This window comes from Cyprinus carpio, chromosome A15, assembly GCF_018340385.1.
Source record: "Cyprinus carpio isolate SPL01 chromosome A15, ASM1834038v1, whole genome shotgun sequence".
Lineage (NCBI taxonomy): Eukaryota > Metazoa > Chordata > Actinopteri > Cypriniformes > Cyprinidae > Cyprinus > Cyprinus carpio.
The window spans coordinates 7,826,686-7,854,446 of record NC_056586.1 but is presented as its reverse complement, the minus strand read 5'-3'; the positions used below and the strand labels follow the sequence as shown (position 1 = coordinate 7,854,446).

The 27,761-nt window shown below is 36.2% G+C and overlaps 1 protein-coding gene across 1 annotated transcript; it reads left to right on the top strand.

Moving 5' to 3' along the window:
- LOC109069201 (protein Atg16l2-like) lies at positions 1-27,761 on the top strand. Its single transcript, XM_042770873.1, has 18 exons — positions 1-403; positions 825-894; positions 1,348-1,399; positions 2,009-2,082; positions 2,975-3,226; positions 4,331-4,396; positions 4,709-4,798; positions 5,023-5,076; positions 6,972-7,077; positions 10,499-10,604; positions 10,971-11,041; positions 13,437-13,508; positions 14,566-14,686; positions 14,827-14,932; positions 20,084-20,233; positions 21,606-21,653; positions 25,619-25,720; positions 27,057-27,761. The coding sequence occupies exons 1-18, from the start codon at positions 274-276 to the stop codon at positions 27,148-27,150; spliced, it is 1,764 nt and encodes a 587-aa protein (XP_042626807.1). The 5' UTR covers positions 1-273; the 3' UTR covers positions 27,151-27,761.

The following is a 27,761-nucleotide window of genomic DNA, read 5'->3' as shown; positions in this document are numbered from 1 at the left end:
TTCCACGCAAGTTTGTCATCATGAATACTCAAGGGCGACAGCAGCAGGCGGGGGCGGCTCCCTCCATGTGTTTACAGCCACTGAACTGACGCGTCGCGTCTCCGCGCGCAGAGCTGCGCAACAGCTCACTCTCTGCCGCTTCCCTCTGCGGTGTGCGCTTCTCAGGAGTGAAAAACATACTTATAGTTCCTGATGACGGGGCGTACATCCATGAACTATGTCAAAGAAAGTAATTAGATTATTGTTGTTGTATTCAAATTATTATTTACGATTATGGCGGCGTCGCAGCGCGCGAGAAACTCTGAACTTAAACAGAGCGAAACATGGAAGCGTCATATCATCAGACAGCTGAAATACCGCAACAGGACACAGACGAGCGTCTTCCAGGATATTATAGAGTCATGTAAGCTTTCTTAATGCTTTTTTTTAAAGACATGTTTTCATGATTTAACTTGTTAGGCCATGCAGTGCAACTTTTTATCATGCAAAATGAAAAGTAGTTGTTTTGGATGCAGTTTATAAATCTATTTTCCGTTATGGTTGATTAAATAAATGAGTTATATATATGAATAAGTACCTAAAGATACAATATAATACAATTACTAATTATAAAATAATTTGTGGTTTATAAATATTATAATCCAGGATGATATAAACAAAATTCAGAGTCGTGCAGGTTCTCACTCCTGCTGTGATTCTTGACACTGAAGTGCAAATAGAAAGCCTTATTAACAAACACACTGGGAGTGAATGTAAACATCGGCCGGCCTCTTTTCAAACAAATCATGCTTGTTCAGAAGTAGTTTGTCTTATTGTCCTTCTAGATCACAGTCTGCTGGAAAAGTCCAATCAAAGAGCCCTCATAACCAAAGGCATTCTGGGATCAGGGTCCAGGTAACCTTTACTCTGAGTCATAATATCCTTTAATGTAAGACTGTAATAAAGCTCAAACGTGCGGCGCTGAAAAGTCTGTTTCATGCAGTCATATATATATATATATATATATATATATATATATATATATTGGGGTTTTGGGGTAGTTCTGTATAGCCTTTTGGGTTTGTTTTTTGGGTGTGTGGAATACCCTCATATACTCTGATTGTTTAATTGTAATAAATGATTAATAGATTACTGCACATTATTATGTAATGTGTTGAATTGTGGATTCACTGTAATATGCATTATGTCAGTTTGATTGTATTATTATTGTTATTGCTGAATGTGTTATTTGTAACATGTATCATGCATTTTAGACATAACAGCATAGTATTAGAATGTACTCGTATCAGTTTTTCTTATTCAGCCATGACAAATCTGTTTCAAAATGCTGTTTTGTGACTCTTGCAGGCCCTCGCTATCTGAAGATTCGCTGTCGTCTCTGAAGACAACCACCGGGGAGGTAGGAAATGATGGTATATGTGAGAAAAGCAGCATCAGCCTCTCTCGTGACAAAGCAGTTAGATGATCGGATTTCTGTCAGACGTTTATACAACAAACTGAATTGTATGGCACAAGTTGTGACCTGTTTCACTGAACAGGTTTATAAGGTGGCCTGCTGTTATCTCTTCCTTTTAGCAGGCAGTCAATCGTCAAATCTACAAGCTTGTCACAGTTCCACAGAACTGATGGCTTCCTACCTGTAAAAATGTTCTTCCAAAACATATTAGAATGGGGACATTATTTGGACACATATTCGGAAAACAGAATGCTTTTCTTTAGAAATGAATTATCACAGTGTTTTGAGCATCAGGCATAACCAGTTCTCACACCTAATCTTGCACTAAAGCTGTCCTAAGGCCAGTTGGGAATTTTTTTGTAAAGTATGTGATAAAACCTGCTGCATATCTGTGCTTTATCAACACATAAGTCCTCGCCCCGATATCGAACTGTTCTAGCTTAATGGAAACACTGTAAATATGTGTGTGGAAATATTGCAAACAAGTAGGTCTGAATTTGTGTTCTTTCGTTGAGATGTTTTATGGCTTTATAATTGTTTTTGTTCTTGCAGCTTGCGTACCAAGTGGTGGAACTGCAGCAGAGAATCCAAATAAAGGAAGTGACACTGGATGAACAGCATACCAAGTAAACCTCCTTATCCTTTTATGACACACAAACAGGAAACCACCCTTTTAAAGTGCCCATATTATGCCCATTCACAAATTCATCATTTTATTTTTTTGTGTCTCTTAGAATACACTTTTAAAAAAGTTTAAAAAATGCGATTCTTCTCGTACTGTACATTGCTGCAACACCTCTCTGCCTGAAACACTCTGTTTTAGTTTCTGTCTCTTTAAAGGCCAGTCTGCTCTGATTGGTTAGCCGTTAAAGAGTTTGTTTTGGAAATGTAACACACTTTGCCATTGGGTTTCAGCTCCTGAAGCTTCAGCTGTAAACAGTTTTATATCTATGGTAACTGCGTCGTAGGTATTGGAAGTTCATGCAATGGTTTTTGCCTTCACTAAAAAAAATAATAATAATAGAACTGCATCTCATCATTTACACAATTATTCATTGAGGGTGGGCCAAAGCAGGTAGTAGGTGGGCATGCAAATGCTCATATAATGTTTAGTTTTACCTCTCAAGGTTGTCAGTCAGCATTTTCATAAGATTTTTTTTTCAGGCACTATTTTGTATCCTATATGTGGAAAGTGTCATTTATTCACACTCGAGCTGTTTTCTCAATATTTTTAATGATTAGTAACCTACATTTTGGTCACAAAGCTCTAACATATGGCTTGAGGTGAAAGATACTACTTTCATTATATAGAAAAAAAGACCTGGGACATTCTGTCTTACATCTCTTTCCATTTTTAGGTTCATACAGAATTTCCATTAACTATTCCTTTTTATAGCTGTGGACTTTCAGCTTGGTCTGGATGTGCATCGTGGAATGTCTAATGTTACTAAATTATTTCCTTACAGTCTATCGTCGATCTTGCATATGGATTATGATTTTTTTTGTTTTGTTTTTTAGGCTGTATGAGGTTCAAAACCATCTCAGTGTTTTGGCGTCAGAGCGCAGCGTGCTTCAGGAAAGTGTGGCGGAGGTGCAGACTAGGAACCGACTTCTGAAACAGGAATATGATTCTCTGCTGGAGCAGCACCGGAACATGGAGAGCACGTACCGACAAGAGAAACTCCGCAGCTCGGAGATCCTGGAGAACATGATCCTTCCAAAACAGCAGGCTGCTGTCCGCATGAACCACCACAATGAGAAGAGAGTGAGGTCAGAGGTCAAATGTGTGATTGCTGCACCAAATCAAATCCCCCAAAAATGCACTCAGAAATAATTGCATTGATATTGCAGAATAGTAAGTGAAATGAAAATTCTGTCATCATTTACTCAACCTCATGCTTTTCAAAAACTGACTTTCTTCTGTTAAACACAATTTTTTGAAAAAACGGTTTTGAAAAGCCAACGTGGTCCACTGCTGTTTTGAACCCTTTTGACTTTCACTGTATGGCAAAAATATTATTTAAAATATCTGCTATAGTGTTCTGCACCAGAAAGTTTGTTTGGAATGATGTGAGTAAATTATGACAGAATTGCAACATTTGTCAACAAGGATTAAAGGACACAAAGGCCATGTCAGAAACATTAATATTACTTTTTATTTTAACTGAATGAGTTAGATCAGCGGTTCTCAATTCCAGTCCTCGCGCCCCCCAGCTCTGCATATTTTGTATACCTCTCTTTGTTAACACACCTGATTCAGATCATCAGCTATGTCAGGAGCTCTGTGCATGAACTGTGTTCCCATTGACATGCTCCCTACACAGTGTTCATTGCTCCCTACTCCCTGAGCAGGGGAAATCTGTTGAAGTTTACCTCACTTCAGAACATTCATTCACGGACTTGTGCTGCGCAACGTCTTATGTAGTCAACGTCACGAACAAGTGTGACATCATATACCTCTGTAAATAAATACAATTTAAATTCACGTATCGCACACTTTAGTGCACTTTGAATGGAACATATACATTTGCTTCGAACTTTAGGTTTATATTGTCCAGTGGTTCATGGCACTTCGCAGGGCACTTACGTTCGAATAGAACAAACGTCTGAAGTGAGAAGAGAAACATACAAAATGTGCAGAGCAGAGGGCGCGAGGACTGGAATTGAGAACCGCTGGGTTAGAAGATGGTTAATGTAGTTAATGAATTGGTGTTTTGTTAAAAAAGGGCCATATATTTCAAAGTTCACTGAACACATTCTCTCTGCTGTTGGCAAATCATTTATAGGTTCTTTTTTTTCTAAATCTTGAAAGCAAATTTTGTCCATTCCATAAACACCACATCCTTCTCGATCACATTTCCTCTTCTTTCTTAGAGCCAGAGAGGCCAGTCTTCACAAAGAGCTTCAGATGGCTGTCAGTCAGAATGTGAATATTAATGAGTAAGTATCGGCTGTATAAAGCTAAGTAAATCTGACTTCATGTCAATCCAAACCCTTATAACTTTCTTTCTTCTGTGAAGCGCAAAAAGAGAAATGTTACAGTCATTTATTTATGTTTCACGGAGGAAAGAATATCATGCTGGTTTGGAATGATATGAGGGTGAGTAAATGATGACAGACTTTTCAGTTTTAAGTGAACTATTCCTTTAATCAGCATTTGAGGGCAACATAAACAATCTGACGTGGATCATTTAAATGTTTCATGTTGTTAATCAGAGAGTTTTCATTTATTGTTTTGCTTTTGCCTGTCAGAGAGACTGGAAATGTGTCGCCTCCTAAACCATCATCCCCTAAATGTGAGTCTTCACAGAGGTTTGAGAGATCCCATGCACCTCTTTCAAGGTAACTACTACAGTAATTAGTTTAAAGGTATATTTTGGGTCTTGAGTTTCAACTATGCATTTGAGGCATGCTCTTGATTACCCCAGGAAATCATTTAGATATGTCCATCAGTTTTTAAAAATGCAGCATCATTAGTAACCTAATGTAGTTTATGAAAGTAAGTGTGATCCCTACAAGTCTCGATAGTTGTTCTCATGGTGTGAAGTTGTTGTTTTTCTTCTCAGGTCTGCTTCAGCTACATCCCCCCGCATCATCAGCTCCATCAGAGGACTTTTTGAGTAAGTTTCTCGAATCACTGTGTAGAATAAGTTGTGATTGTTTGAATGTTTTTAAGCCATCACAGCCAGCCACTCGCAAGTGTAGGGGAATATTATTTTTAAAATTAATGTGTTATATTATTACATTAAGAAATGTATGTAAAATAGAGTAGGGGCCCTATCATACACCCGGTGCAATACGGCACAAGGCGCAGCGCAAGTGCTTTTTGCGGTTTTAGGCATGACACAGTTCTCATTTTCCCGTCCCACGTCGTTTAAAAGCATTTGTGCGCCCATTGGGCGTTTTGCTGGTCTAAAAAAAGGTGTGTTCAGGTGCATTGTTGGCGCATTCTTTTTTGAGGAAACACTGCCTAGAACAACTGCACCTAAAAATATCTTTTCTTGTTTTTGTTTATTTAAAGAGCGTGTTTGATAGACGCTATATGTGCACAACACTTACACTTTGCTTTAAATTTCGTTACACAAATAGAGACATGCAGCCATACTATTTTTCTTTTAAAATAGAAAAAAATACTATCTTGCTTGATATATCATTTTGAAGGGTGTGGGAGATGAGATTGTTTTTAAAGTATTTACGCCCAAAAAAAACACCCATTACTCATTAAGAGAATAGGGTCAACATAATAATCCATTATAGCAAACGTTTTTCTGTCATTAAACTAGCAAAATGGATTCAGACACGCCCTGAGTGCACCTGCACCGTACGCTTTAGACCATGCGCTTAGATCATTAAAATAAGGCCATAGTATTTTTTTTATTAGAAATGCAACAAATTATAAGCAAATTCCATAATAATCATATAGCTCTAAAAATTAGGAAATTCAATCATTGAGCCCTATGAAAAAAAGTAAACCTGCTGTTAAAATGTAAATATGATTTAAAAACAAGAGTATAGTTGAATCTAGATCATAGTTACAGTTTATAGGCACTAGGTGATCATGCCATATGACAACTGATGGTTTTGAATAAACCAATCAGATATTTAAAATAGTTTTGTTGAAGACAGTATTGAATTAATTAAATATTATGAATTTGATCATTCAGTTTGGACTTTGTTTTCCTCATGCACCATTCTCCTTCATTGAGTTAATTGTGTCATTCTTCTCAGGTGTGTGTGGTTAATTACCGTTGTTTGGTCTGTGTGTTTAAGTTCCTGTGTGTTCGCTTCTAGATTGTCCGGCCTCGTCTGCGTTTATGCTACCCTGTGTGTTGGATTAAAGACTTTAATAACTTTTTTCTTCATCTTCGTGTGTTTAATACAGTGTAGCTGTGACAGATTTTAATTTGTATACATTACAATTTTTAGTCAAGTCATCCATTCTATCTTTATAGAAGTTGTTTGTTTTGGAAACGTTATTATTACTGTTATATTGCTGTTGTGTTGCTGTATGTTACTCCGTGTAACATCATTAACAACATTGCTGATCCAACGTGGTTCTTAAAACAAATGTGTCAATCTTGCAGTTGTTACTGTGCAATAATTACTTTAGTTACTATGCTTTAGGGAAGCTAGTTTATTTCTCCAACATTGTATCATAACTATGAGGCTAAAGCAGCAAGGAGAAAGTGTATGTTTTTCAGTAAATATATAGTCAGTATTTTGGCTAATCAGAAAATACTTTTAGCTGCCAATAAGATTGTAGTACATTTAGCTTCATATTAACATCTAATCCAGAATCCAGAAAAGTCTGCAGACTGTGCATAGACCTTGAAATTGGTTTAAAAAAAATACTTTACTGTATTTAAAAGTGTTATGCTGTAAAAATGAATTCAAATAATTTCAAAAATAATCTGATTATGTAACACGCATTAACACACTACACTCAGCCCTGCATCTCTGTATAAGTTCTGTATTATTGATTGTTCTTCTGTTGTGTGTCTTTATGTGTGTCCAGGAGTAAGATTAGAGGGAAATCCGTTTGCAGGTCAGAGGAAGATCTCTATATACCATTAGGAGTCTGTCTGGTTGCCAGAGTCCCAACCAAGGCAATTTTTTCAACGGTGCGTGTTACTGTTTACAACAATATCAAACAAAAAAAAGTTGCTTCTCACAAGCTTTGAAATGATGCTTAGGTCCTGTTGGGTTATGAAGCAACTAGAAACCAATACAGCATGAAACAGTTGTGTAGATGAACCGTAGTATAGTGATAGACATGGAGAGATAGGGTAAATGGATAATAATATTGATCTTGTGGTTCTTACATGGGTCATATCTTAAAGATATCTTTAAAAGCACATTGCCTGTAGCGGTGGCTGGTGGTCTGTCTGTGGGACAGAGTGTCTGTGTGTCGCTGTGAAACAGTGTCTTTCTATAGCACACTGCAGCTCTGTCATGTGCAGCCACCCGCTTCACATGTCTGTGTTCATTTGAATAGCTGACAGCAGGAACCAGCCCTAGTTGTGGTATGGAGAGGAGTTGCCACTTCTTTAAATGGAGATATGTATTGAAGTATTGAAGGGCTTATCGCCTACAGCTTAAATTTCCATTTGAGTGTAAAGTAATACAGGTGCTGGTCATATAATTAGAATATCAACAAAAAGTTGATTTATTTCACTTATTCCATTCAAAAAGTGAAACTTGTATATTATATTCATTCATTACACACAGACTGATTTATTTTAAATGTTTATTTCTTTTAATTTTGATGATTATAACTGACAAATAAGGAAAATCCCAAATTCAGTATCTCAGAAAATTAGAATATTACTTAAGACCAATACAAAGAAAGGATTTTTTGAAATCTTGGCCAACTGAAAAGTATGAGCATGTATAGCACTCAATACTTAGTTGGGGCTCCTTTTGCCTGAATTACTGCAGCAATGCGGCGTGGCATGGAGTCGATCAGTCTGTGGCACTGCTCAGGTGTTATGAGAGCCCAGGTTGCTCTGATAGTGGCCTTCAGCTCTTCTGCATTGTTGGGTCTGGCATATCGCATCTTCCTCTTCACAACACCCCATAGATTTTCTTTAAACCAGGTACTGGAAGCTTTGGCACTGTGTGCAGCTGCCAAGTCCTGTTTGAAAATGAAATCTGCATCTCCATAAAGTTGGTCAGCAGCAGGAAGCATGAAGTGCTCTAAAACTTCCTGGTATACGGGCTGCGTTGACCTTGGACCTCAGAAAACACAGTGGACCAACACCAGCGAATGACATGGCACCCCAAACCATCACTGACTGTGGAAACTTTACACTGGACCTCAAGCAACGTGGATTGTGTGCCTCTCCTCTCTTCCTCCAGACTCTGGGACCCTGATATTCAAAGGAAATGCAAAATTTACTTTCATCAGAGCACATAACTTTGGACTACTCAGCAGCAGTCCAGTCCTTTTTGAAGCGAGACGCTTCTGATGCTGTCTGTTGTTCAAGAGTGGCTTGATAAAAGTTATTGGTATGATGGAACACATGTATTGCATACGTCTTTGTGTAGTGGTTCTTGAAGCACTGACTCCAGCTGCAGTCCACTCTTTGTGAATCTCCCCCACATTTTTGAACGGGTTTTTGTTTCACAATCCTCTCCAGGGTTCGGTTATCCCTATTGCTTGTACACTTTTTTCTATCACATCTTTTCCTTCCCTTCGCCTCTCTATTAATGTGCATGGACACAGAGCTCTGTGAACAGCCAGCCTTTTTTGCAATGACCTTTTGTGTCTTGCCCTCCTTGTGCAAGGTGTCAGTGGTCGTCTTTTGGACAACTGTCAATTCAGCAGTCTTCCCCATGATTGTGTAGCCTACAGAACTAGACTGAGAGACCATTTAAAGGCCTTTGCAGGGGGGTTGAGTTAATTAGCTGATTAGAGTGTGGCACCAGGTGTCTTCAATATTAAACCTTTTCACAATATTCTAATTTTCTGAGATACTGAATTTGTGATTTTCCTTAGTTGTCAGTTATAAACATCAAAATTAAAAGAAATAAACGTGTAATATATCAGTCTGTGTAATGAATGAATATAATATACAAGTTTCACTTTCTGAATGGAATTAGTGAACTAAATCAACTTTTTGATGATATTCTAATTATATGACCAGCACCTGTGCACTCCTCACTTGTATTATTTTTACACCTTAGTAAAGTTGCTTCCCTTTCTGTATTTTTCGTGTTAGTGCACTGTTTAAAAATAAGATCACCCATGACAGTTATTATTTGTGCCGTGATAAAAACAGAAGGTAGTGAGGTTCCTCAAAATCAGACACTTGGTTATTTGAACACTCAGATACACACTCAGAGTCTCATTATATCACAGACAAAGTATTGTTGTGCACTATTGTTGGACCATGGTATTTGGAACTTGCACCATGTAAAAGAGTGTTTTTGCAATTTTTCTGCTCCACTAATAAACAGTGGAGCAAAATGACTACTGACACCTGACAGCAGGTGTGAGATGAAGTTTTCACTAATTTTCTTCAAGTAATTTGTCTGTCTAGACCGAAACTGTGAGCAGGGCTACTCAAGCTTGAGTCAAAAGTTTGGAATAATTATGATTTTATAAATGTTTTTGAAAGAAATCTCTTATACTTACCAGTTCTGCATTTGACTAATATACAGTGAAAAAAATAATACTGTGAAATATTGTTATAATTTAAAAGTACTGTTTATTATTTTAATATATTTTAAAATGTATTTTATAAAAATGTATTCCTTTGGCAAAGCTGAATTTTCAGCATCAGAATTCAGTGTCACATGAACTTTCAAAATCATTCTAAAAAGCTGGTTTGGTGTTCAATTATTAGTAATGATCAATTTTTAATTATTAATAATTGATCTTAGTGTTATTAATGTTGACAACAGTTTTTCTTATAAATTTAAAATGAACAGCATTTATTTGAAATAAGACTCTTTTGTAGCATCAGTGTTTTTTTTCTGACCAATTTAATGCATCCTTGCTGAATAAAAGGATTTTTTTAATTATTTTTTTTTTTTACTTTTTAATGGTAGTGTATCACAGTTTCCACAGAATTATTAGGCAGCATAACTTTTTTTTTTACATTGATTATAATTATAAATGTTGCAAATCAGCATATTCATATGATTTCTGAAGGATCATGAGAGGCTGAAGACTGGAGTAATGATGCTGGAAATTCAGCTTTGATTGCAGGAATTAATTAATTTAAATGTATATTCAAATAGAAAACAGTTATTATTAGTTGTAATGGTATTTTACAATATAACATACGCATACTTCTTTTAAAAACATTAATAGATAGATTGCTAGGATATTTTTGTTGATTGTTAGGGAATTGGTACAGTGTTGTTAGGATATTCTGGGTTGTTGCTAGGGTGCTCTAGGTGGTTGCTAGGGTTTTCAGAAAATTATTAAATGAATACCTAAATGCAATGCAAGTCAGTTAAAAGTGTCATTGGATAAAAGTATCTGATAAATGTAAATATAAAGATTAGAAATGAATGTGTGCTTTGTGGTTTCAGGATGCACATGAGCTGGGAATCAATGCTGTGAGGTTCAGTACCAGTTCAAACCTGTTGGCTACAGGAGGAACTGACAGAGTCATCAAACTGTGGGGCATTGAAGCAGGTACATCACAAAACTGATCTAGGAAAAAAACGATCTTCTGTTTAATTGTTTGCTCTAGCCATAAAGACAGAGTTCAGATAGATAGTATAACAACCCACATTGAGTGATACTGAATGCTTTTGTCATTACATGTAACTGCCTCTGACCACCAGCAGATGGCAGCATGCTAATATATATATATATTTATACTAAGTCAGGGTACATTAACCAGAATGTCACATCACCACAATAAAAAAGCTAATTTTGCATGGACAAGCATTACTGTGTGTGCTGTGATGTGCTCTATTATGCAGTTAATAGACACAACAGAATTGAGTGAATATTCTCAGGCTTGATGTAATTTACGGCGATGTTTCATCGTCACAGGTACTCTTCAGAACAGAGGGACATTAGATGGAAGTAATGAGGGGATCACCAGCATTGAGTTCGATCGTACGGTATGAACACACTCAAATCATTGTGTTTGAATGGATTATACACAGAAAATGAGCAATGTAATGAGACGATATACTATATCACTAAAGCTCTCACTCCCTGCAGCTTTGCACAGTTTTACATATGAGCCCTGCAGTTCAGGACAACTTACAAATTGTCTACTCTTTGTTGGTTATTGGTTATAAACATTGTAATTTCGTTGTGTCGCTTGCTTGTAGTGTATACTGGTTGTTACAGTGCAAGCATTTTGCTTCAGTTTCTTTAGCAGTCATTTCTGTGTCCACTGCAACCAAACACAGATCTGTGCATCAGACTGCTTCAGATTCGCTCATTAGGACCTGTTGCTGTGATTAATGCCTGCATTAATGTGCACAACAGACTCCTCAGAGATTGGTTGCAATGCTTGTACAACTGCTACAAAAAACATATGAATAAAACTTTGATGCTATAAGAGTATACCCAATTGAAATACTGTATTAACTATTTCAATAATGTTTTGATGAATACCAGTTTACTCACAGAACTATTTAGTGCTGGTTTAACTGAATTATGAGTGGTTGTTGTTGCTCTTTATTGGACTTTAGTTCAGGGATTGTTGATTCCAAGCACCCCAAAAGTATGGTGATACCCAATACCCCAGCTATATTTTCATGTATACTCATTATAATGTGCCTTAAAAATAGTATGTGTGCTATAATGTGCTTCATAGAAAGGTACAACCCCAATTCCAGAAAAGTTGGGACATTTTGTGAAATGCCATAAAATCAAGAGTATCTTATTTCTTCATTCTCTTTAACCTTTATTTAATTGACTAAAGTACAAAGAAATAATAACCTAATTTTATTTTGTAAATGTAAACAAATTTTGATTTTGATGGCTGCAACACCACGCTGTTGTAGCACATGCAGGATGAGACCTGGCATTGTCTTGATCTAATATCCATGGACTTTCCTTGAAAGACATCATCTTGATGGCAGTATATGTCTCTGTACAATTCCAATATATGCCTCCATGTCAATCGTACCTTTGCACATATTCCAGTCATCCATGCCGTTTGCTGTGCTGCAGCCCCATACCATGACAGATGTTTGTTTTTGCATCTGTCGCTGGTGAAAGTCTGGATGATACCTTTGGTCTTTGGGACTGAGAACTTGACGTCCATTTTTCCCAGAAACAAGTTGAAATGTGGACACATTTGACCACAGCACACATTTCCACTGTCTTTTTGACTATATGAGATAAGCTCTGGCCGAGAGATCCCCAACGACATCACTGCATAGAATTTCATAGCTTTCTTCTAGAGTAACAGAGATTCAACTTGCATTTATTGATGCAGCAGCAGACTGTGTTAAGTGACAGTGGGTTTCTGAAGTACTCCTGATCCCATGTGGCTATATTTACCACTGCGGCATGACGGTTTCTTATGCAATGCCATCTGTGGTCTCAAAGGTCATGCACTTTCGACTGAGGTTTCCTCCCTTGCCCTTCACAGACTGAGATTTCTCTGGATTCCCTAAATCTTGTCACAGTATTACTGTGTGTATTGTAGTTGGTGAAAGACCTAAATTCTTTGTGGTTTTGCATTCAGAAATGTGATTTTTGATGTGTTTGTCACTTCTCTCTTGAAATTTGGCACAAAGTGGTAAGTCATGATCCAGCTTTACTTGCAAAGACTGAGATGCTACTTTTATACCCAAACATGATCTCTTCATCTACTACCAAAATTTTCAAAACCGTTTAATTTCGATGTTCTATAATCGTTCATTTTTATTTAGCCTCTGTCCATACTTTTGTGGAGTGTGTTGCAGCCATCAAAATCTAAATTTACATCAAAATTACAAAATACATTTAAGTTGGTCAGTGGAAATCCTTTATTTGTACTTTTGTTAATTAAATAAATGTTAAAGAAAATTAACAAATCACAGATTCTTGATTTTATTGCATTTTGCAAAATGCCCAAACCTTTCTGGAATTGGGGTTGTAGGATAAATGCTGCTACAAGGTAAAAAACAAAAGGAGAACACTGTAGCAGATCTAGACATGTGGTGCTGGGGAGGAGGAGGGCAAACGAAGATTCTTATGGCATGCGATAATGAGCTGTACCTTTACAGGGACAGGAAGTGCATAGATGAGAAAGAAAGATTGTTTAGCTACACTACCAGCTTGGGAGAACCAATCTGCAACTCTGAAAAGAAAACCCCTGCTTTAGATTATCTGAAGGACATTCCAAATGACTCCACTGAGTCATTGCTAATTAGCACGTACCAATGAGCTGTCTATAAGAGCCCCCGGCCACTGAAGGATCTTTACTAGTAATATAAGGAGACTGTTGAGTTGATTATGCTGTGGTTACTGCTCTAATGCATTGTGGGATCTGTCACTGTGCTTTTCCATCAGGGCACTCGGATTTTAGCTGCGTCATATGACAAGTCGGCTCTATTTTGGAGGCTAGAGGACAGCGTTCCCAAGGTAACAGAGCTTACCTCTCACCCATCCAAACCTCCCGTGCACTAGTCTGTCTCTCTGAATCACTCTGGAGTATCATCATCAGATGAGACAGACCAGTATGAACCATGTTAAAGAGGTTTATTCCTGTGCCTGCTTAGATTCCATTGTGTTTTACTTGACAGTGAGGCCTGGGAGAGTTGTATAGGGTGGAATCAGATTTTTTTATAATAATTTGAGGCAAAGATGGTTGTTGTTGGTTCTTACTACGCAGTATTATGCAGTATTTGGGGCCCATCATATTTGTCTTAATATATTGTGTAAAATCATATTTGGAAACAACAGTTAAGTGAACATGGGTGAATTTTAAAAAAGATATCTGCACTCATTATACTTTTATAAAAATACCTGAATTATAATTCAGCATTTACATTTTTCATAAGGTACAAAATTCAAAAGGTTTGTCATGACAGGAACGACCCATATATATAAAAATGTGTCTGAAATTTTTTAGCATGACAGAAAGGGAGGAAAGAAAAAAGCAAACACAAAGAATATTGTTTTCATTTTCATTAATTTTAAGAAATTGTCATAAACATCAGTTGCCATAAACACCAATTGTAATAAACATCATAAACATGTCTAGGTAAAGCAACAAGAAAAAACATATCCTTCAGTAAAATGCTCTTTTTTTTTTTTTTTTTTTTTTGTATCAAGATAAAAAGACACAGTTGCTTCCCTCAAAACCAATTTGTCAAACTGAATATGAGAGGAGACAACTTTATTTAACAATTGAATATCAAATATTTCATCCCTGTGTGCGAGAGAGAGAGAGAGCGAGAGTGTATCAAGATAAAAGCAGAGAGAGAAGAGAGAAGAGGAAGAGAGAATGATATGTCCGGGTCACATTTTACCCGGAATCTAAAGTAAAAGACAAAAAAAAAAAAATAAAAAAATAAAATTATTTACACACACTACCATTTAATAGTGTAGGGTCAGTAATTTTTTTAAAGATTTTAACACTTTATTTAGGTTTTGAAAGATCCTGTCCTCATTAAAAGTGTGTCTGTTGTTTTTCTAGCTTACATTGACGGGTCATTCTCGTAAAGTGACAGCAGCCAGATTTAAATACAGTCACAAGCAGGTGGTCACGGGCAGTGCGGACAGGACCGTGAAGATATGGGACCTCCAGCGAGCTGCGTGTATGTGTCACAAAAATATGCAACAGATCACTCATCCATTAACTAACAATGAACACATTTTGCATCTGTCTGCAATAATTAGTTCAACATATTAGCACAGATCAGTAATATCCATATTTTTTTCTCTGTACTACTCGCAGGCATACAAACCATTGAGGTGTTTTCTTTCTGTAGTGATGTTGTGTGCTCCGAGTACCTTATCATCAGCGGCCATTATGACAGAAAAATACGGTTTTGGGACAGCAGGTAAGAACAGGGCAATAACAACACCACATCTACAGTATCTGACAACATAAAAACTCATCTTAATAAATGTTTATGAAATGTTGACATCTACTTTGTGTGACATAGCCAGACTTTGACTATGTTTATAAAGTGTGGTTCACATTGAGGCTTTTGCGTCGCACTTCAGAAATCCCTCTATCCAGTTTTAGACTGTTCAAAAAGCATGTGCAAATGCCAGATCTGATTCTATTCAGAGTGCAGTCACTTTTGCTGGCATGTCTGCAGAAGTAGGTTTATCGTGTGGGAGACTTCAGCATGGGATGTTTTACCATTTATGATGTTTTCATTTATGAACTCCGTATTCAAATCTGAACGCATTCATCACAGACAACAGAGGAATTCTGAATTATTATTTTACATCTCACAGTTCTATCTTATTTTTTTTCTGGTATTAAGGTCCATCTTAATATATCTGCTTGGATCACTACATTTGGAGGTTGTTGAAAACATGTGACCACATATCATCTGTGGTGTAAACATTGTAATCTTATTCTGTTATAAGCACTTGTTATCAGATCACCTGATATATTGATATTATGTGTAAACAGGGCCTAAGTCTGCTTGTGTACACAGACCAGCTATTAAAAAATATTTCTGGTCCAAAAGGAATAGCTTTAAAATTTATAGCTGAAGGTGGATTTGTTAAACAAGCGGTTTAATGGCTTTGTAGCAATGTAAAACCTTGAAAGTTTCACATCATAAATGTGTTGATCACTGTAGTGCATTTCACAGCAACCGTCCAGGTTTCCAGAACTGACTTGAGAGTAGTTGGCGCAATTAAATCTGATTAATGAACCCAGCTGACAGTGCTTGAACTGGCACTGCTCTGTCTGGCTAGTGTGATGACCTAAAACAGTGTAGCCTCAGGTGTGTGTGGATTCATCGCTGGTGAGAGATGGCTTTTTAACGCTTTTGTGGTAATGTGTGAGACTGGTTTCTCCACAGGCCTGGGTCTGCAGACAGAACCTCGTCCACACGTGTTGACATTTGACCCCCAAAGGTGTTTGTGCTGCTCTACATGGGGTTCATTTTCCAGATGTGAATTATTATTATTTTAAAAACGTAACTGCAACATGATTCAAGTAACATGCTCTAACATACTAAAAACCTGCAAAACCATCTAGTTAAAAAACAAATCATCTAGTTTTCATGCCACTTTGACAAGTTTTAGATCAGTTAAAGGTAAAAAATAAAAAGTCCTGAAAAAAAACAATAAAAGTTGGCACACTACAGTCCACATTTGTATAAATATTTTTTAAGATAATTAAGCAGTTTTCCCTTCAAAATTCTCGTATATATCTTGTATAATACAGTACTGTCATATATTCAAAATTCTCGTATATATCTATAATATATATATATATATTTGTATAATACAGTACTGTCATATATATATATATATATATATATATTATAATATAAATTATAATATGTTATAATAGGGTCGCAATGCAAATAATTTAAATGACCCTAAAATGTATTTTTGGTTTTGGTGTTATTCATTTTTAAAGTTTAAAGATGTAGTTTGTAGTTTGAAGAAGTTTTATGAAGTTTTATGATATATATTGTTTATTGATAAAAAGAAATAAAATCAAAATCAAGGCAATAAAGAAAAAAAAACTTTGGCATCAACCAATGTTTAGATTATCCATAACAAGTAATTACTCTTAAATATTCAAATTAATTTTAGGAATATTAATTTGGATTAATAAATGAGGTTGCACCATGTCCTTACTGTCTTTCACTTGCACCCTGCTGGATAGTTCATATTGAAATCCCACTCCAGATAGCAGTTAAAACGGTCTTTTCTGAATGACTGTGATTGTGTCGTGCAGAACTTTTGCTTTCAATGTGGACAGACAAACTACTTACTGGAAACTCTGCATCAGTTTTTGAACTATTTTTCAAATAACTAATACTATTTATCCAAGTTGAAAACTCTCCCTTTTCTCATAACGGCATAATAGCCTGTAACACCACAAACACATCGACTGCAATTCGAGCTGCGCTATGAGACGCCACATGACAAAACCACATTGCTCATTATAATTAATGGTTTACTCTGAAAGTGACGTGATGTCTAGTCATTACACAGAAAATACATGCAAACCATGACAGTAAACAAGCAAGCCAAGAATACAGCTACCGTTCTGGAAGAGTAATTGACATGTAGCTGTAACATAATTACTCATTTTTATAATATGTTTAAAAGTAACATTCACAACAATAGCAACCATGTTTATCATGTCAAATGGACAGAATGAAACAAATATGGTCAATGCTGTAATGTAGTAATGTTGTAATGTAGTAACTCATCTTATGGTAAAACACTACAGCCAAGACCATTGGATTTACATGCACTGCTGATTTATGAGCTCTTTTGCTTCCATAACTCTAGTCTTTAGTACACTAGTGGAAAGAAAATATCCAAAATATGCATTTGAATGTTTACTTTACTTTTAGACTTCAGTTATAATACACTTTTTCTAAATTATTTTTTGATTTTATTTCCTTTTATGCACTGAGGCAGAAATCTCCACTTCGGTAGCATTTACATAGTTTTGTAAATGTTTCCTATCTCCTATCTTAAACATAACATTTCAGAACACTTGTCTTAATGTACTGTGATCAATCAGCTGGGGAAGACACCTGTGGTCTCTTGCCTTAAACAACAACAGCAAACATGTGTCTTTGACTGAATACAGAGATGCCGTAACAACAACTTACATCATTCACTACTAAATATTAATGGTGTTGCATAAATCTTATGTCACACTGGAGCTGGTCAAGTTTTCTTGAATAAGGCTGCTTTGGAAATCACCTCGTAACAGTCAACGCAACCCTGTAATAATACGCCTCATTTGTTGCATAACCCTCGTTATTCAGAACCTCAGTGGGTTTCGATTGCTCTGATTGGATAAGAGATGTAAAATAATAGGACCAAGGATGTTAGTCCAGCAAAGTTCTGTTCTCCATAGGCCACAAAGCTTCACGGCAAGCGTAATTCATCTTTCAGCACGAAGCTGACAATATAGATGATGCCACCTAGAAAAAGAGACATTATTTACACCACGTCTTAGTCCTTGACATCTCTCATTCACTCCCAGCAACCACAGCTTTCAGCTGCCAAGGAGCCGACGGCTCGCTTGTCTCCTAGCAACCGTCAGCCCACATAATTGTCTCTCATCTTCTTGTAATGGGATTTGTGCTGTATTATGACATTTGCGTTTTCTCCATGCAGCGCTTTAACCATTTTTGATTCTTTTGGAAAAGAAGAGTAACTTTCAAGTGGCAATTTAATGGCGGACGTATAAACGAAACATCTCTTGTATAATATGCATGCACAGTATGTGTGTCGCTTTAAGAAGCAATAAACACTCGAGCCTGTCTCTGTGATTGAAATTCAAATCATTGTCATGCGTAACGTTCAGAAAAACAAGGCTTCTCTGGTTTAGTGACACCCTGGATGTCATAAATGTTAAGATTCACAGTCTTTCCGCTCGTCCTTGTCCAGATGATAACTTGTTAGAATGTAAATGGAAACAGCAGATTTTAACCTCAGGCTGCACATCTGCAGTTGCCTTTCTTGTCTTATTAAGTACATCACTCATAGTGTAATGAGACAAACTATCATGCCATCAGTCTCCTTAACCTCGATGGAGAGCTGCACTTGTCAGATTTCAGACTTTCAGATGGGCCTTAAGCATCATGGTGCTTAATCTTTCCTAATATACAATACATAAATAATATGAGGCCAGACGGCAATAGTGAACAGGGTTCACTGTGGCGTCCCATTACATTTTAAAAAGCTGTTAAGACACAAATCCCCCTTTTTATTGATAGCTTTTAGATATCTAAAGCTACTATCTATTAGAAATATTATTGAACATAAAATGAACAGCATGAAAAGTAGGTAGTTTTAAACACATCAAATGCCTTCACAAGTTTCTTTGATGGGTTTCTGTAATAACATCCTGTAATTAACATTTAAATAAATATATTTTTCATATTGAATCACCAAATTGTTCTAGAAACAACATAAGGGGCTTTTCACACCGGAGGAACACTTTTTATTGTTCCTATAACTATTAGTGGAAGTACCCTCTTTTGGGCACGTTCATACCACAGTAACTGATTGTAGTTCTAGGAATGCCTTTTGGGGGAACTTAATTAGATTCTACAACAGAGTCTAACCCTGTGCAGTAGGAACTACCAGTGATGTAAGTGAACGCTGATTGGTCGAACACATGCCATATGCCACTGGAACTCTCATTTTTAAAAAGCTGTGTAAACACAGTTTACACACTCTTAGAAAAAAAGGTACAAAAGATGTCACTGGGGTGGTACCTTTTCAAAAGGCACACCTTTGTACCTAAAGAGTCCATATTGGTACCTTAAAGATACATATAAGTACATAAAGTGTACATATTAGTACCTAAAAGGTACCACTCCAGTGACAGCTTTTGTACCTTTTTTTTCTGAGAGTGCATAAACTTACTCCACTAACATGGAAAACAGCGATAGATGGACTGATGCCAGAGCTCAGGCACTTTTCCGTCCTCCATTCTCCAGTTGTTGACATTGTTGAATGCCGCTCTTAAATGACGTTTGCTGTCAGCCGGCTTGCGTCACCTCAGAGTTCCTTCTGGCGGTTGTGAATGCAACCAGGAAAATGGCCCTAGGGGGAAATTTAGTTCTTGGGGTGGCTACTTCCTATAACTACTCTGTGCGAAAGCCCCTATAAAGACAGTAATTTAAATATATAATATATTAAATGTTTGTTTAATGGCATATAACTGCAAATGATCAGATATCTTTTTTTTATTTGTCATTTATTAACAATTACAGAACATGAAAAATATTATAACACCTTGTAATGAAAAGTGAATAAATAAAATACTTCAATTCAGTAAAAGGCATGCTGAGTTAATTGTAATAAATTATCACATTAAACTGAATGTGCTATTATTTCTTGCTATAAAATTAAAGTAATGAAATTAAGATAAGTAAAATAAAGTAAGTGTTTTTTTGATTGTTGTTTTTTTGATGATTATTTACTATTGTGTGGGGGAAATGTGGTTTTGTTAGTCAATCCATGCCTGTATTCCGTAGGGCAGGGACCTGCACACAGGAAGTGCCTCTTCAGGGCAAAGTGACATCATTGGACCTCTGCCCCAACCACAGGCAGCTGCTCAGCTGCTCCAGAGATGACATCCTGCAGCTGGTTGACCTGAGAAAGAGTAACGACAGGGTGGCCTTCAGGTAGAAACAAACACACCGACCGAGTTAGGAACAGGTGGCAGAGTACTTTTAACAGTGTAATACACAGAAGCAGATTCTATGTAGGGTTAAAAATGAACACTTGCTGAGCAATAAATAGAGTAAAACCTGCCAAGCAATTAAAAACTCTGCCATCTGGCCAGTAAGTTAATTAGGAGTGGCAACAGACAATCTAAGAACAATCAGTGATGAAGAGTTCCTGTAGTTCAGCGAGTTGAGCATGACACTGCCGAGTCAGCATAGCAGCATAGCATGGGTGATGTATATATTGCCCTTAATGTTTAATATATTATAAGGATAAGTGTTTTTATATTTAAAATGTTATATTTTATTTTTAAAGACATGTATTTTATAAATGTAAATAAATACTCCTTTATGTTGATTCTGCATTAATTTGGGAAGGCAGTGTGTAAATATATGATAACAATGATCAGTGAGCAAATATGTTTTTTTTTTATTTTTTTAAAAATAGTTATTTATTTTTATTTTTATTTATTTGTGTGTGTGTGTGTGTGTGTGTGTGGGTATATATATATATATATATATATATATATATATATATATATGTATATATTATATTCGTTTGTAAAAACTAAAAAACAACAAAAACATACATTAAATACTGAAATATGATGAATACTTTTATTGATAAAAATACATTTAACTGATCAAAAGTGACAGTAGAGTATTTTGCATTGTTACAAAATCTATTTAGGATCAGTACTTGTTTTTCTGAATAAATTGTTTTTTTTCTGAATAAAGCTTTTAATTTTCCAAAACAGCTTTACAATTATATAGATATTCTCTTTAAAATTTGAAAACGTTTTTTTTAATTGTTAATACTTTTTTCTATTTTATAATATTACTGTTTTTTTTATTTTTTTTTTTTATTAATGTTTTTTTTGTTTTAATTTTTTTGGTGGGTTGTTCATGTGTTTTAATTTTTTGAGGGTAGTAGAGTATGTGTTTTTATAAATATGGAAGCAGCTTTGTTATGATATACAAGGTTTTTTTTTTTCTTTTTAATTTATGGAAATTGCAGACTGATTGAAAGCCACTGCACTTTGGAATAAGCTCACAATGTTTATTAAAGTCCCAATAGACAAAGAAATGAATTTATTTAAACCATCAATCAAGCATATTCAATGCCCCGACACCAATGACAGAACGGCTCCCTTCAGCATTATCCTTTGTTTTAAAGCAAGTCCACATGCACTAGCAGAGAAACTAGTTATAGACAGAACATGGCCTGAGGCATTTAAAAAGTATGTTTATATCAAACTGTATGAGCACTCTGATTAGATTTGTTGTTCATTTTACAGAAGAATTTCTCTCTTTTTCTTGGTTGTTTCAGAGCGGAGGGCTTCAAATGTGGAAGTGACAGCACCAAGGCCATTTTCAGGTGAGTGAAATCTAACAGGACGCTACGAGCCGTCGCTAGCCATCCATCAATACTGAGTTATCAGAGCACTGTCTGCGCAGTAATAGGAAGTCTGTGCTATGTCTCATTCGAGATGGCATGCTGTGTGATGCTTTCAACCCCTGAAACGTGCTGCTGAACTGTGCTTCTGGCATCTACACCAGCCCTGATTTGCAGTCTTAGTCTTTGGAGAGGTCATGTGGATTTACTCTTAGATGGAAAATCCAATTCTGCTAGCGTAATGAACCGAGAAGGCCCTGACCTCCTGAGTAAAGATAGCTGGCGAGATAGATTTAATTTGTTACTCTTGTCCCCTTCTAGTTTCAGCAGGAGTCATATCTCGTTTTCTCTTAGGTAAAAGCCGTGCAGTTGCATAATATTTTTGGGCCAATCAACTTGTGCAGGTCATATTTCACCTCGGGAAAAAAAAAAAAAAAGTTTTACAAGATTATTTTACAAATAAATAATTAAATAAATAAACCTATGTTTTAGAATAATTGTATTGTGTGACATTATTTTCATTCAGTTAAAGTACATTCATTATCTACCAAATAATTACTAGATTTTTTTTAATTAAAATTATTTATTATAGTATATTATTTATTTACACTACTGTTCAAAAGTTTGCTGTCAGTATGATTTTTGAATGTTTTTGAAAGAAGACTTTTATGCTCACCGGGACTGCATTTATTTGAACCAAAAATACATTTAAACAGTAATATTATGAAAAATAATAATTTAAAATAATTAAAAATATATATATATATTTTAAAATGTCAGTAATTCCATTTATTTATTCATCATCATTACTCCAGCCTTCAGCATCGCACAATCCATCAGAAATCTTTCTAATATGCTGATTTGACGCTCAAGTAATATTTCTGATTATTATCAATGTTAAAAACAGTTGTGCTGCTTAATATTTTTGTGGAAATCATGGATTCTTCATTAAGGAAATATATAAAAAAAACAATTTATTTGAAATCTAAATGTTTTTTTTTTGTTGTTTTGTTTTTGTTGTTAAGATGTCTTTACTGTCATTTGGATTTTAAATGTCATTTCTGAATAAAAGTATCAGTTTATTTAAAATAAAAATTCTTACTGACCTCAAACTTTTGAACAGCAGTATATATTTAAATTGTCAAGTATATAGACAGTACAGTATTTGTTTTTGAGCCTTTCATTTATACTCTTTAATTCAGAGAATTGTTTGAACAGGATGCTCTCCATTATTCTATTACAGTAATTTGAATGTGAATCATTGTCTCTGTATGTATTTAGGTTATTTGTATGTGAATTTCTTTGTATGTTTTGGTTTATGGACTAGTTCTCACTATTAACTAATTGCTTATTATTTTGGGTATTGTTCTCACTATTAACTAATTGCTTGCATTTATAAACAATTAGTACTTATAAAGCACATATTAATGCCTTATTCTGCATGATCATATTTTAGATCCCTTAATCCTAAACCATACCTAAACGTAACAACTACCTCACTAACTATTAATAAGCATAAAATTAGAAGTTTGTTCAGGGAAAACTTAGTTAATAATGAAGATGTGTTCCCTATTCTAAAGTGTTACCAAATTCCTTACATATAAAAAAATAAAATGTATTGAAACACATTGAAATAGCCAATATATATGTATATATGTAGTTTGAGAGTGTAGGGAGACTGGATTTCATCGCACTGCTTAATGAGGGGACAGTTTCTGTTTCCATATCCATGGCAACAGCAACTTCTCTGGTTGGTGAATCTTTTTTTACTTTTTTTTTCTTTTAGAATCTTTTTTGACTTTTTTTTTTTTTTAAGAGTGTTTGACTCCACTAAAGCATAAAAATACCATAATATTTTTGCAGTTATTTAAGAAACATGCTAAGTTAACATACTTGTATATCTGAAAAACAATGCTACAGTCAGTTATTCTCCTTTGAAAATGTGCGTTCCGGGCTGGAATGTCGGTCTCTGTTTTGGTTTGTGAAACCCGCCCACTGCCAGTTTACCTAATTGTATTTCGGCTCCCCAGGTTGGTGGAAAACACAGCGTATTTCATTTTAATTAATTGTCAAGTGTGCATGTTCCTGTTGGTGTCGTCAATCTGGCAACCTTCGTGTGCCTCAAGTCTGAGGAGGAGGGGCCGGGTGAAAAAAAAAAAAAACACTCCAATATTTTGAATTCGAACTGCAATACCTAGTTCAACCACTTGGTGTCAATCTTACATACAGCACCTTTAAAGGGTTAGTTCAGCCAAAAATTTAAATTATGTCATTGATCTCACCCTCATGTCGTTCCAAACCGTAAGACCTCGTTCATCTCCTCAGCAAACACAGTATAAGATATTTTAGATGTAGTTTGTCCGAGAGCTTTCTGTCCCTCCATTGAAATGTATTTATGAACGGTTTATGACTGTCACGTCCAGAAAGGTAATAAAAACATCTTCAAAGTAGTCCATGTGACATCAGAGGGTCCGTTAGAATTTTTTGAAGCATCGAAAATAAAGCATCTTTGTTATTGGGCGCACCAGAAAATACGTCAGCGGCGTCACTGCAGTGTTGTGAACGCGCTCACAACAGCATCTTCAAAGAGAAGGAAAAAGCGGAATAAAGTCGTAATTTTTGTTATTTTTGGACCAAACTGTATTTTCAGTGCTTCTATAAATTCCAACGGACCCTCTGAAATCTCACTAGCATTTGGCTCCTCCAGAAATTACTTTTTGTATTTCACATTCATTTTCTTTATCCAAAAATATGATTCTTATTTTGCTTTTTAGACTCATTATCATTGCCACATTTGTTTAAGTATGAAATTACAGAAGAGGCTTATATAACAGCGTAAGATGCTGTATTGAAGAATCAGACAGATGCTTTCAATTCCTAGCCTAAAAATGGAGCGCTTTACTCCAGATGTATTTTCAATAATCCTCTATATCCTCATGCGCAGTCTGACCCTGCAATTTTCTCAGCATTGTTAGAAAGTAAATGCTAAACATGCTTCATATGATGTGAGATGAGAAACGAGTCTTTTTAGCACCTCTCTGCATAGGCATATACAGTTTCCATGGAGACAGCGAGGCCAGAACGCACTGTGGATTTTTTCACAAATGGATCTGGTACGAGCACTTGAAAGGGGAGAGAGAGTCACAAGCAGGAACCTAATGGTCGCTTTATCATTCATCAACACCTTCTACTCTGCAACATCTTCCCCTTGTGCCAGGCAAATAACTCAACATCTTCCCCACTGGCCAACACGCAGGTCTGGGCGGGAAGAAACCGCACACTGCCAATAGAAACAGTGTACTTCACTCAAACTAATAGTTGAACAAAGCATATCTATCTACACTGAAAAAAAACTGTGGCATGTGGTTGAAGGGATGAGGGTGATCTAATGCAGTCTAGTAGAAGTTAGCAAGGCTTAAATTGCTTATAGTACCTTTTGAAGTACATTGATTAATTTCAGATGCAGTATTGTGGAAAAATGTGTCCAGATGGTTACTGACTAAGGTTTATGGCTCTTGCTGTCTACATACAGTAGGCAGCTATCTTCTACGATGGCATGCTCAACACATTTGTAATGCTCTACGTTGGTTCAGCTCTGGTTCATAGGCTCCATCCACCATCGTATTTCTTTCTTTTGTCATTGTGCTTGTGGCATTGCAATCACACAGTCCGGGGCTTACATTTGATGCCACGTCTAATTTGTCCAAAATAAGGTTTTCGAAAGCACTTTTAATTGCAGCATGAAATTAAAAAAGCTGCTCTTCCTTAAAATGCAGTCTTGTTCACTTGGTTTAGGAACAGACTGAACAGATATGGCTTGTATAGGTCCCTGATATTTCAGATTACTTGCCCGAGGGATCTATATGACAAGAGAGAATCAGTACCACGGAGTAATGTGTTCGGTCTGTAGTCATCACTCACGATGGACGGTTTTCTCTCTCTTTCAGTCCGGATGGCAGTTTCCTGGCAGCTGGCTCTGCAGACGGTGCCGTCTACATATGGAATGTGAACACAGGAAACTTGGAAAAACGGCTTCCTGACATGCACAGGTAATACAGGGATGGGCCACCATGGACAACCAATCAGGGGTGCATTTCCTAAAAGTATCGATTGCAAACTGTACGATTTCAAGTTTGTCATTACCAACACAGTTCAATGATTCTGTGTTTTCCAAAACCATAGTTCCAACAAACTTTTGCAAACAGAATTGTGTTAGGAACTACAGCAGTTTCTTGTGGACTAGCCAACAGGCAGCACAACCTGTATACAGTATGTCATTCCACAATTCCATTCTACATCTTTTAACGTGTAAAAACAATCTCAGAATAGTGCACATGTGCAAATGTGCTCTAGAGCTCTGGCAGAATGTAATACAGAACCTGTAATGGAATCAAGTATCTTAAAATTAAGCGAACCAATGGAGAAATCTGTCCAATATTTATCGCAATAATCTGACATTAATTCAAACTCAAACCAAATTTATACTCCACCGCCATTGTGATGTCATTTACTACAGTTTTATATTGTCGAACCAGTGTGGTTTGAATGACAGTTGAGCAACAAAGTTACAATGGTTTCGGGAAAGAGTCGTGACAAGCTAGTTCATTCTCTAATGATTCGTTGTATTAAGCAGTGACAGTTCAGTAAAACTTGATGGCAGCAAGGCTTCTACGTACAGTGATTTGATTGGCTATTTGGGTTGACAAACCTATTATAATGCAAATTTACAGTTGATTTTTTAATTTTCACGGACAAATTCCAGTCATTTCAACAGGAATTGTAAGTTTTGTGTGAGGGTGAAAAAGTTGCACACAGATTTAGCTCATGTTCAAGTTTCTAATTGCAATTGCGAGATATAAACTCATAATTTTGACTTTTTTTCTAGCAATTGTGAGTTTATATCTTGCAATTTTGGCTTTTCAGAATTGTGTGATGTAAACTCGCAATTGAGAAAAAAAGTCAGAATTGCAAGATTTTTTTTTTTTTTATTCAGTGGCGGAACGGGCTTTCATAGGAAATGCACCCCAGGTTGATTAATTAACTTTTGTTTCTGATTTATTTACTGCAATCATTCTTAAATAAGGGATAACGTACAGTCAGCCGTTATATAAAAATTAGTCATTATGCCTATAAATGAATCCTAACTTCTGCATGAAAGATTTTCAGCAAAAATTTACTTGCATTTCATGTGTGTTTTTTACACAAAGCTATATCTTAGTTTTTAATGTGGCTTTAGGATAGTTGGAATACAGCATATTAGTTGTACGGTTATGGTTTTAGAGTCAACAATTACACTCTTCTATTTTTTTGGGGGTGGGATGCTGTGAATTATCTCCTTTAATTTTGTCTTTGAATTGTATTCTAAGATGAAATTTCTTTTTGCAGAGCTTCAATAAGTGCTGTGGCCTGGTCGTTGTCAGGTGAATATGTGGTGAGCGTGGACAAGAGCCGTCGAGCTGTGCTCTGGAGTGATATCTGAGAGCAGACACGGGCTGCCTTTTTCCATCTTATCAACTGAAGTCACTCCTGGAAATGCACTCCAAAACACAGCCCTGTTGGGAAAAGCTCACACGCTGCTCTTCGTCAATAACAAGACCTGTAGTATTGTGACAGTCTTTGTTGCTAAGAGGTGGTGTCATCCAAAACGCAGACAGATGTGCTAATGCTACAGGGGTCTGGCGACTGTCGAGCGGAGCTGTCTGGGTTTTGTTTTGAAACCTTGTTACACATGAATTACTGACGCAGAACGTGCCGAAGCGTTTGTAGGCCTTCCTGTTGCTTGATTCTTACTATAATTGTCAGCAACTTTAAAATCGGAGATCTCTTGACATACACCAGATATCACTGCCTCTGGGATTTGATATCAAAGGGAAACATGAACAAAATGGATTCAGCCTGTTTAAAGGACATAGCAACACATTTCTGAATACGTGGAAACTCGACCCAGCGTATTCACATCTCAGTCCTATTTTTAGAGACCAAAACACAGAGTAGACACACAATTTTGAATGCCTGGTAAAGGCTATTGTATATTGTCACACAATGACATTGATTCTTGAATGCAGTATAAAATGAGATATAAATATTATA

Coding starts and splice junctions, on each gene's coding strand:
- LOC109069201 (XM_042770873.1), top strand. CDS start 274: ATGGCGGCGTCGCAGCGCGCGAGAAACTCTGAACTTAAACAGAGCGAA. Junction 10,605..10,970: donor ACTGTGGGGCATTGAAGCAG/GTACATCACAAA, acceptor TCATCGTCACAG/GTACTCTTCAGAACAGAGGG. Junction 14,933..20,083: donor ATACGGTTTTGGGACAGCAG/GTAAGAACAGGG, acceptor TGTATTCCGTAG/GGCAGGGACCTGCACACAGG.